This window comes from Gorilla gorilla, chromosome 1, assembly GCF_029281585.2.
Source record: "Gorilla gorilla gorilla isolate KB3781 chromosome 1, NHGRI_mGorGor1-v2.1_pri, whole genome shotgun sequence".
Classification (NCBI taxonomy): domain Eukaryota; kingdom Metazoa; phylum Chordata; class Mammalia; order Primates; family Hominidae; genus Gorilla; species Gorilla gorilla.
Window position 1 is genome coordinate 25,877,970 of NC_073224.2, and position 12,070 is coordinate 25,890,039.

The 12,070-nt window shown below is 45.4% G+C and overlaps 1 protein-coding gene across 3 annotated transcripts in view; it reads left to right on the forward strand.

Annotated features, from left to right (window-relative positions):
- The first annotated feature begins 1,976 nt into the window (after nt 1-1,976).
- RYR2 (ryanodine receptor 2) overlaps nt 1,977-12,070 on the forward strand; it is a 790,171-nt gene continuing 780,077 nt past the window's right edge. For all 3 annotated transcript variants that reach the window (XM_063708024.1, XM_063708025.1, XM_063708026.1), the window contains exon 1: nt 1,977-2,368. In XM_063708024.1, coding sequence (XP_063564094.1) covers nt 2,321-2,368 — 48 coding nt within the window. In that variant the 5' untranslated portion in view covers nt 1,977-2,320. The remainder of the gene's footprint in view (nt 2,369-12,070) is intronic.

The following is a 12,070-nucleotide window of genomic DNA, read 5'->3' on the forward strand; positions in this document are numbered from 1 at the left end:
TTTCCATAGCTTTCACTGAAGTTGCTTTCTTGTAAAAATTATTTCGTTATATAATTATGAAATATAACAGAATATCAGAGTACCAAAAATAATATTCCACCAATATGCCCATCACCAGTATTAAAACACTTGTTATATTTGCTTTGGTTTTCTTTTTAAAAATAAATGTTGTATATCATTCTCAAACATATTTTTATACTTTTAGAACAGACTAGAGATCTATAAACCTCATAGTTTTGTATTTTTGTGTTTTAAAGTCCACATACACGGTGTGTTTTATAAATAGTCTCTGCTCTATGTCTACCTGCTGTTGAAGACTGTACGGGGTGAATAAGAATCATCGAGTGTCTAGGCCATTTCGCATTATTCCACTTACCTTGAGAGAACTAAAGAAATAATAACCATAACTCTTGCTAGAACAGTTTACAGCCTAGTTAAAATGCCAAAATGAAGACGTGGTAAGCGTTTTTATATTATTTTACCTACCATCTGGGTAGAATGGAGTAATTAAGAAACCTGTCTCTGCATAGTTCTGAATAAAATACTTTAAAACGTCAATTTGATACGTTCTAAATTTGGAAGATCAAATCATTTAACATTAAATCAGGAGCCAATTTCAGAATATAGTCATTGCTCATGGAGGACTCTTACCCGACTTTTTGGGAGCTCACTGGTTGTTCCTTTAGAGACTCGTAAGAGTAAACATTCACATAAATAATAATGGTTTAAGAGTTGGTTAGTCGTCATGGCTACAGGGATACGTCAAGTTTTTAGGTAAGGTGACTGGTATACTTCCATGAGATAGGGCAGAACATTACTAGTTCTACCACGGACAGCGAGTATTTATACACATATTGTCATTCTCCTGGAAATTTACAAAACCTACCCCAGTAAGTACAAAGTTAATGAATGCTAAAAATAAAATATAAACTGCATAGAACTCAGTGGTCGATTTTAATAATGAGTTAGATGCCGCAGAATGTAAGATGTAGGTAAACGGACGCAAAAATCCTTGTTTTACAATGTCTGCATCTCTGTAGTACTGACATTTGAAAACTTTACTTTGCACATACTTATTTTAAGTATGATAAATGAAAGCGCTGTGGACTAGGAACAAGAGACAAATTCTTTCTTGTCCAAATTGTCTCAGACCCTGTATTTTCTTAGTCATAGCCGTTTGTTAAGTAGGCATTTGGTAGACTATTGCATGGAGGATTGCGAGAGCAAGATATTACTACCTGCGGTGGAATGCTCGAATTTCTTCTCTCAGCGAGGATAATGGGTAGCATAGTCTGACTTTAGACCCATCCAGTGGTTCAGACTTATAGATAGTATCCCATACTTTACCGCAATTCCTTGTTGAATTAAGGCTTGCACTTGGAATATAGACTACACACTTCTGGGTCTGTCTTGTACCACATTGTCTGGCATAGGCGCTCACTATATATTTGTTGAATGTTAAAGTTCTGTGCACCAAAACCGTGCACTTTGCATCGATTATCTGCGAAAAGCATGGTACACTAAAACTAGATCTTGAAGAATTCCCATTTGATCATGAATAGAGGTAATCCACGTTTAAAATACCAGGTGTTGGGTAATCTCTACTTGGAGATTAGCCACCCCGTGCGCCCAGGTGAAAGATATCATTCTTCCGTGCGATCCGAAGTGCCGTGGAAGTTAGTGCCCTAGCCCAGTCCAGGAGGAAGGGGCGTCGTGCCGGCGGTTTTAAGCTCGGAAGGGGCAGGGGAATGAGCCCAGGGACCCCAGCGGGGCGCAGGTAGGAGGCTGTGCGCTCGCCGGGTGCGCTCCGGCCCCGATTCCCAGCGCAGCCAGTAAGTGGCGCTGGGCCTCGGGTTTGGCGGCCCGGAGGAGCGGGCTGCGGATTACCTGCAGCAGCGGGGAGCCGCCGAGCTCCTCCCCGCCCGCCCCCACACCCCACCCCCACCGCTGCACTAACCCCGGCTCAGCTGGCTCCGCGCACTTGCTCGGAGGAGCCGGGGCCGAGCGGACCGCCGGCTGCAGGCAGCGAGCGCGGCTGGGCTGCGGGGCTGCTTCCCCGCGTCCTCCGGGCCCGGGCCGCCCTCCTCCCGCACAGTGCGGAGCAGGGAGGCCCCGCGCCTCGACCACCCGCTCCCGAGCGTCCGCGCCTCCTCCTCCGCTCTGCAGGCGGGGACCGCCCGGCGCTCGGCACCCGGCAGCGCGGCCCCCTCCAGCCCCCGGCTCCCGGCAGCAGAAGCAGAAGGCAGCGCCAGGGGCCGCCGCTGCCGCCGCCGAGCTCCGCGGGGCTCGGGAGCCGGCCCCGGCGAGGAGGCGCGGAACCATGGCCGATGGGGGCGAGGGCGAAGACGAGATCCAGTTCCTGCGAACTGTAAGCGCCGTGCGTCGCGTGTGCTGTCAGGGGAAGGGGGCGTCAGGGCATCCACTAGCGGGGTCCGGGCAGAGTGACAGCGGGCAGCGGGGACTCGCGGGCGGGGCGAGGGGTGCCCCCTGAGGATGCGGGAGGAGCGGGCATCACCAAGTGTGTGCAGGTGTGCGTGTTGGGGCGAGGGAAGGCAAGGGCGCGTGTCTGTGCGCGCGTGTGGAAAGCTAGAGGATGGAGCGCGGCTAGCCGGCGGCAGGCGCCCGGGCTCGGACCCGGGGCACCGGGGACAGGAGCGTCGGAGCTGCGGGAACCGGGGGAGGAGGGGACGGCCGGTCCGGCCTGCCTGGTGGCACGGCTGGGACCTCCCGGGCGGCCGGGGGCAGGGTGCAGAGCAGGGTGGCCCGTGGGGGCGCGGGGAGCGGCGGGAACTCGGGCTGTTTCTGGGAATACTGCCGCCGGGAGGTTTCTTGGGCTTTCGTGCTGGACCCGCGCGTTGTCACGGAGCGAAGACGTTGGTTCGCTTACTCCGTGTGGCGTGCGGCGCAGCTGACCGGGGGCGGGGGTGATGGTGCAGGACGCTGCGCGGAGGTTTCCCCCAAGTCAAGGTGCTGCGAAAGCGGAGGAGGAGTCACCTCCGTGGTCCCCGCGGTTCCCGGGGCTGGTGCCATCCGTGGTGGTGCTGTGACCGCTTGCAAAGCGTGGAAGGCATGGGAAGCGAGCGTGTGTTTGCGTGTGTGCGCGCGCGCGGGTGGTGGTGGGGAGAACATCGTGAACGTGTCGTTCTCTAAATGCTGGCTTATTGCATGCCAAGTGAAGCAAAGTGTGTGTGTGTGTAAGTGTAAGTGTAAGGGCAGGGTGGCTGCCCCACGCTGGGTGGCAGGCAGGGAAAGGTTGGCTCCGCACTAATACAATTCTTTCTCCTTAAGTACCTCTTGGCACTGCTCCTTCCTTTCTCTCATTTGTTCGAACACTGCAGATACTTTCAGGCTGAGGCATTGCACACCTCCAAGCTGGGACTGGAGAGCCTCTCCAGAAAAGAAAATGCCCTAACTTCATGCTAAGAATAACCCAGTTAGCATCCTTTCAGTCGTTCCTTCTCCACTTCTGTCCTCCTTCCCGAAGGATGTTCCCTTGCAGGATTCCCCAGACTTCCCCAACCTAGAACTGCAGCTTCTGCTGGTACTTCTTTCCTCAGCAGTACAAATACAAAACAAAACAAAACAAACAAACAAAAAAACCACTTCCCGGTTACAGTTACCTATAATCACAGAAAATCGTAGAGATGGTGGAATTTTGGAATATTAACTTTTAGGTGTGAAAGTAGTCTTGATGTATTTGGGTACTAAACATATGAAAACAGCGAATTTGCAAAGGAACGTTGTAAACGACTGTCTTTTTCTCTTTTGTGCATTAAACGGACTGGGAGAAAGCTTTGGGAAGGATAAAAATCCAGGGTCCACATCAGATGGCGACCTAATAGTAATCCAGTCTGATAGCTGCATGTTATGCACCATTGCATATGCTTTTTGAAGTACTGTTGGCCCAAGACCGGGTTTGGAAGAGCCTCTTCACTAATACCTTGGTCACGGTGTATAAGCCTGCTAGTAATACAGTTGTCTTTTTCATAGAAAATAGACTATAAGGGTTTTTTTTTTTAAGTAATTAACACCACTTTAGATTTTTCTCAAAACTAAGGACTGTTTTATTCAGGTGGACAAATACGGTTGCTGTATAATTTTTCAATCAATTCGTATCAAACTCTGTGGGGTTAAAATTAGCTGGGACATTTTGGTAGGCTTCATGCACTCAAGGGCTTCCTGCGGGCTTAACTGTTAAGCCGAGCTCATGGAGCTGGTGTTATCAGAATGCTTAATGGGGACCGAGGGAACGTGCTGGCTGATGAGGTTCTGCACATATAAAGTAATGTTAACTCTGTGCCACTCAGCAGCTGCCTGTCAGCTAGAGCAGCACCTTTGATAAGTGGGTCCTGGGTAGAGATCTGGCAGTCCCAGGCTGGGATTTTTCTTTTAATAAAACATCCGTAGGTTGTTGTGCTGACGATAAATGACCTTGAAGGAGGTGGCACAGTGGAGCAGGGGGATTGTTTTTTTTTTTTTTTTTTTTTTTTTGGTGTAGCATTAACATCTAAAAGGAAAACATGCCTTTCCTCACAATTTTCCAATTTTCGTATGGAAATTCTCAAATCCTTTGCCTGCTTCTCCATCCATTACCCTCCATCCTTCCCTCCCCCACCCCCTTTTTTTTTTCTCTTAACCTGAGAATGTTGGTGGTTCAGAAATGCTGATGGGGTTAATAATGGGGAGACTGTAGTATAGTTCCCACATTGAAGTCGCTTCTTTTTTTTCTGAGGGCATTTATTTCTCTGTCATGTGCAAGCTTGTCAATATGAATTATTTCTTCTTCTTCTTCTTTTTTTTTTTTTTTTAAAGCAAACAGCCCAAGGAGTATTAGGAATCTGTACATCTTGATAAAACAGTTGTAGATGGAAGACTTCTTGATAGTGATGGATGAAGCTGTTTTGCATAGAAAAAGAAAAACAGTCATTAAGACACCGTAATTGTGAATTTGATGCGACATTTCATATGTTCTGATTAGAACATCTGGATTATTATCTTAAGCAGGTCATTGTCTATTGGATTTGTATTCAGCACCCCAGCACATTGAGGCATCTTTTTGACCACTGTCCACAGAAAGCTTTTTTGCTTTTCTTTTTTTAGAAGAGGTGTGAGATCACTGTTAAGGGAAGTAGAGGTGAAATCTTTAATGGGCTGTATCTGTGAGTTATGTATGCTGCTGTAAATTAATTCCTCATTTGCAAAGGGGTTTGTCACTGTTTAGCTTGTACCCGTCTCTCTGGCATCTCTGTTCCATTTGCTGCTGCTTGTCGAGTTGGCTCACATTCCTTCCAAATAGTTATGTAGATGAATGATCATTGATTCAGTGGCTCCCCCATCTGCTGGAAACCTGCCCACTTGGGTCTGTTTATCTTTGAGAGAGATTGAAAATATGTTTGTGTAAACTCTGGATATGCTGGGACACTTATTTTATGAGAGAAAAATCCTATCATAAAATAAGCTGTCAGCTTGTAATGGATTCATTCACTGTCATGTCCAAACATATCCATGATTTGGAATGTGTGTTTTATTTTAAAGGTTTTATTAACTTACCAATGTAGCAACAAACTGTCATTTGGCATTTAAAAACATGCATCTTTTTCGTTATGGTCCTCTTTTTTCAAACAATCATACAGAATGTTATAGAAGATATTCTTCTGACTTTAGGAAAACCATGGTATAAAATGACCTTGGTCAAGGTTTTTTTTTTTTTTTTGAGTACTTTGTCTTTCTTTCATTTGTCTAAGCACAGTTGAGTTACCCTTGTGGTGTACTGTGTCATGTAGTTTTGTATTTACCCATAGATTGAGACTTAAAGCTTAGTCCTGGCTGTAAAAATGATCCTGATAGGAATGCTTACGGTCTTCCTCCTGTCTTCCTTTGCAGAATGAAGTATTTCATTATAGATTTCTTCTCAGTGTTCATACATCTTGTTCCACAATGACAAGAAGCATCTTTAAATATACTCATCGACAAATAGTGACAATTATGCAGTATAGATGCCGGTGTACAACACTGCATAGTAGGTTGGATGGGAATACTCAGCCCTAGTTTGTAGAGGTCCAGGAAGGTTAATGGTATGAAGTCAGTACTCAGCAGTGCAGAACGAGGACTAAAATTCAAATCTTAGGCTAATAGTGTTCTTTCCAGGAGAGAAAGGCTTCTTTATCTGCTGTTCAAGTATGTTTTAGGTTTATAGCAAAAGAATACCAAGTCAGTTTTCTCAGCTGTAGGAGTGTCACAGAGTACAAATGAAAAGATGGAATGAGCAGTGGAAATTCGCACTTTTTGCTCCCTTCATAATGAAGCTACGAGGAGCTTTAGATAGATATGCACTATGGTATTTTCCCAAGGAACTGATGGAAAGCCCACCCAGGCTTACATCATCAGACTTATTTTATTTTAACTTAGAAATTAGCATGTACACATTGGCAGGAAGGGCAAGATCTAAAACGCTTAGGGCACTAATTTATTTGACATTCAATTGTATTTGTACTTTGGCTTCAGATAAGTGTTTTTATCACGGCTGAATTACCCAAGGAAGGACTCCAGCAGCACTGGGTGACTGTGCTTCTTTAGATAGCTTTTGGGAGAGAGGGAGAGGTGATGAAGCACACATTTTTCCTGAAACTCTGACATTGTGGGAATTAGATTAATTCAGAAAACATTTGTTGAACACCGTCTATATGCATAGCATGTTAAGGAAGTATTCCAAATAAGTAGGGAAGTGGTTTGCAGCTGTAATTGCAAAGAAAGATATAGAGGATGGCATGGAACAATCAGAAGGAAAAATGCATAAACAAACCCCAAAACATTAGGGTAGGAAGAGGCCTTTAGAAAACATTACCCTGTCCACCCCATGCCTCTCTGATATTGCAGGTAACGAAACAAAAGCTCAGAGAGCCAATGACTTGGCCCAGTGTCACACTCCAAGTTAGTGGCATTTAGTAATGCAGAGTATGTGAAAATCTATGAAGAATTTCCAGAAAGGAGGTTTACCAGCACGTCATTCTTTATAGAGTAGATTTAAACCCACTTTTCCATTTTATCCTTAACTTGACCTTCATAGAGTTCTGTCTCCAAATCTGTCCTCTTGTCCTTCCAGCCAGTGAAAAGGAGGTTTCTTTTCTCTTTTCTAATGTTACAGTCCCTCACATGGCCTGAATCTTGGTCCTGGAAGCCAAGATTGGAATCCATCCTTTCTATCCTTTTTTTTTTGCCTCCGTATCCACTTACTCCTGGTTTATCTTGAAGCCTGTTAATTTCTCCCATCTTAAAATGTCTGTCTTTGACCCGGATACCTTATTTGGTTGCTCCCCTCCTCCAAAAGTGGTCTCCCACTGCTTGTACCCCTCTCCATGTAATTATCTAGCTTCTCTTCCTTCTTCAATCTACTTTCCAGGATGTTGCCAGTAACTCCCTCCTTGCCACGTCTAAATGTCCCTCTCTGTCCCTATTCCCTTAGATTCCTTCTCAAGCTCTACTATCCTGACTTTCCTTTTTGAAGCTACTCTTTTGACTTTGGGGACATGGTACCTTCTGGGTAATTTTTTACATTTCTGATCATGCTTTTTCCAGGTGCTTTTCATTTGTTTTACTCCAAGTGTGTGGTTATCCCAAAAGATTCTGTCCTATTTCCTGTTCTGTCTCTTCTGCCTTCATGAGCTTATCTGTGTCACAAAATCTGGGATCTCTTGAATAACAGAGTTTGAAAAGACTTAACAATGACTTCATCCAGCTCTGAGAGCCAGAGAGATGAAAGGAATGTTCCCAAAGCGACTCTTTTTTGTAGGAGAAACCCACCGCAGATTCGACAGCCCTGGGCCTTCACTTCAAGCCTCTGTTTAGACTTCCCTCTTGCCTCTCGGACCCCAGAAACACCAGCTTGACATCATTGCCTGTTCGGTTCCCTAAGCGACTTTCCTTCCTAGTGTCTCTGCTGATCAGTGGCACTGCCGTTTGTGGCTGTGGCTCCAGTGTGATCCTAACCTTCAGAAGACCTGAGTCTGAGGCTGGAATCCACTAGTACCTGGCTTTACAGACTTAGAACAACAGTGCCTGGCTCATGGGAGTGGCTCAATGCATTTGTCTAGTTCTCTTTCTTCTCTTCTGCATCTAATTTGTCATCATAGCCCATCGTGTTTCTCTTTGCAATCCAACTCAGATTTCGATGTGTTTCATACTCCGTTAGCTTCTTGTTCTGATCCCAGTACTCATTTCAACCTTCGTCATCCTTCCTCCTGCAACAAATCGGCAACCCACCTAGAATCCTCCTGCCATTTTAGTCCTCCTGAAACCCTCGTGTCTGTCTCCCAGCCTCAGCTCACATCCTTGCATATCCTGTCTAATTTCTCTACTTGGCCTTTTATGATCTGCCCCTTGATACCTTTCTTATGCTTTTCATCCTACACAGAGTTTTCTTGGATCACTCTAACCAATTCCGATTTTACCTTTCTCTGACCATTTATCACTAATAATTAAAAAAATATATGGAACTGATTGGGAAACTCAGGCAATGGTCAGAGAATGCTCTGACCCTGATGCTCTGTGGGTGAGTTGGGACCGTGTTGGGCATCGGTTTCCCATGATGCTTGGTGCACTGTTAACTACAAGGACAGACTTGAGAGAAATCTTGTGGCAAGGAGAAGATCAGGACAAGAGAAAGGATCCTCCTGCCCACCAGTTTAATGTGAACATCACTTGAATGCATCCAAATGCAGAAAGAAGGAACCTGCTATGAAGGAAGTAGGCAAAGATAGTGGGGGTGGAAGAATAGAGGTAAGAGCTCTTCTAGAAGCAGAAGAGTAGGAGGGTTGGTGGGTGAAATTCTGAGATGAGGACACAGGAGGTGTGTAGGGCGAGAGAGGCCAGGTGATGATTGCTGCTTGGGGAGGCCGCAGTGGCTCCCAGGTCCAGTGGGAGGGGACACCCGGAGAAGGCAATTAGAGGGAGGGAAGTTACAGTCACTAGAGCAAATGAACAAAGGAGAGTAAGGGAATAAATTAAGGATTAATTGAGTCTGAGTGATTGGGGCTGCCCAAAAGAAATACTGGTTTAGAGTCAGAAGCTGTATTTCAAATGAGCAGCTGTCAGGCGGTGAGGTGACTTCCAGGGGCACTGTTAGAGTGTCCAGTGGATCAGTTTCATCCCCTTACTTTCCTCTTTATTAATCACGGGAAGAACATTAGGATGAGGACCCTGCTAACAAATGGTTGTGTGACCTTGGGGCTGGTGGGGTGAGATAGAGATTTGTTTGAGAGAGGTAAAATGGGGAGGTTGTTTCCTCAGAGGGACTTGCGGTAATTTCCATTGTCATGTTCGTAGTCTTAGGGTCAACCAGACTCAAACCATTCCGCAGGATGAGCATAACAAAATCTCACCCTGGGACTGGAAAGAAAAGCTTTGAATGGTCCTGGGGTCCCTGGAAATCCTCATCCTGGTGGATTACAGGCCCTGAAAGCTGACAACAAGCTTTGAGCCAGGATTCTTGATGATGGGTGGTTTTCTTTCAGGGAAGAGGAGATGTTAACAATAAGAGAAGGTTGCAGACAGGCATTTAGAAGGAGCTAGGAGAAGAATTCTCTCATGTCAGTAGCCCTCTTAGGGACTACTTAGGTTCGGATCCATTTAGTAACTGAACTCCTAGTGAGCTTGTTTGCAAATCCTCTCTGTTGTCCCAGCCGTGAAGTACTTCTCTGGCTTCCATAGTTACCTTCTCCCTGGCTGGTGAAGAAGTGGCCCATGTTTCTGGGGTTTCCCAGAATGTTACAGTCAGCCTCAAAGCCCATGTGGAAGGTGTATTTCCTGGTTTCTTTTGCAAAAGTTCTGTAGTGGTGTTGCTGCAATGAAATGGAAGCCCAAGGCATTCCCTGTTAGTGACGGAGTGTTCAGAGGACCTACACGTAATTGCTTTCATGTTCGTTACCCAAGTAGGGGACAGAGAGAGAGGAGCCACTGACACGTGAACCCAGGGAGACCTCCCCTGGATGGCTGGGTGCAGGTACTTACCACCCACCAACCGATGATGAGTATCTGCCAATTTACTGGAAGAAAACCTGAAATCTAGCTGTGGAGCCAAGATAGATGCAGAAGAAAGCGAGTGGAACAGGAGAAAGTGTATAGGAACTCAGAGGCTGGCAGGGCCTTCCTGAGTCTGGGAAGGGCTGAGGCGGGAACGAGGACACATTTGCTCCCTGGGACACGTGGTTCTTAGCGTGCAGGGGAAACCCACATGTGGTCACTGAGGGAGAGGCACAGGCCCACACATCTCATCACTGTGGAGGAAGGAACAATTCAATGTGGCCAATTTGTTTTTCTACTATGGCAAGCATTTTTTTTCCTTTAACATTTTTGGTATTTTAAGAGTTTTTGCACATTTATTCTGCTTCTAATGAAGTTTTAATTGTTTCTCTTTCCTCCTGAGTTTAGAATCTGATTCATAATGTACATGGGAACCCATGAATTTCACTCATATTTAATGCATAACCAAAGATATAAACTGAAATGATACATTTTGAGAAGATCAAGAAAAGAAAAAGAAAGCTTACAGGAAAAATGATATCCTTAGTCTTGAGTCAATTGGGATATTGTTAAAATGAAGCCGAACAGCACACTGAGTTGATAGCCACTAGAAGTTGTATTCTCTTCTTTTCCACAGCAGGTTTCTGGTTTTCAAAATAAAAGCAATTATGATTTAAATTCTTTTAGCTTTTGCTAGAGTTTATATTTATTTCATAATCAAAGAAACTTTACATGAGGAAAGTTCGGTCTCACACACACACACACACATGTGCACAAATGAATGATATTCCACCATATTTTTTTTTCACCAATTTTGACTGTGGTGTAGAATTCAGTTAAATTAGTTCATGTGTAGCAGTGAATTGTCTGTTGGTCTCTGTTATTTCTTCCAGTGCTTTGGGGTTTTTATTTTAATGGTTCCTTTCCCTTTGTCTTTCCCTTTCCCTACCCTCCCTTCCCCCTTCCCTCCTTTTCCCTTCCCTCCCTTTCCCTTTCTCTCCCCCCTCCCCCCTTCCTCCCCTTTCCCTCCCCTTCCCGTTCCCTCCCCTCTCCTCCCCTTCTCTCTCTCTCTCTCTCTCTCTCTGTTTCTCTCTATCTCTCCCCCTCCCCTCCCCTCCTCTCTGCTCCCCTCCCCTCCCCTCCCCTCTCCTCTTCTCTTCTCTCCTTGGGGGCTCATGAGTGAGTTACTTGTGAGAGATGCTATTTTGATAGTGGCAGGACCAGCAACAAACCTGTACCATCTCAGCATTCAGGAACAATGGTGTCCACATGTCTTTTTGAGGTTGTACAGGGCATTCTTAAGGCACATTTGAATAGTCCCACAGGCTGAGAGGAGTTCCTCTGATCTTAAATACAGTGTCAGCCTGAGGAGTAACCATTTCTAGTCAGGAGATCAGAGCTTTTTTACGCTGTGGCCTACCTACTGCTGTTGGCAACTTTATTTCTTGTAGGTGCATTGATATGTAATTGTCTGGCAGGTCTGTTCTAAGCATTGCATGTGTATTTTCTCATGAAATCCCTAGAAAATCCCTCAGAGGTAGCTACCTACAAAGAAGTGACGTGAGCCCAGTGTTTGCAGACACAGGCAGTGGAGCGACAGTTTCAGACCTGGGCAGGCTGGCTCTAGAACTCTCACTTAATCTTGCCATACAGGGGCCCTTTCTGCTGGAGATGGACATATTTTAAAATGAGAGGGAAACTTGGTGCCCTGCTTCTGCCTTCAGGAAGTTACTTTATAATATCAAATGTGAATTTCTTACACTACCAGAGCCTTGCAGGCTGTGTGTTTAATGTTTGTGGAATTGCATCGAACTGATTCCATGAGATGGTATTTTACATAATAAATACAGAGTAGGGTAATTGTATGCAGTTTACTAGGGTACCTTAATGCAGTGTGTGAACGGGATACCTCTTTTGTCTGTAGCATTATACCAGGCACCTAAGAGATACCATGAAGGTGGAAGCCATAGTTCCCGTAGAGTTCAGATGCTCAAACAGTGAAACCTTATATGCATCAACCTGGGAACAGTAAGCTTATGGTTCTAGGGGGATT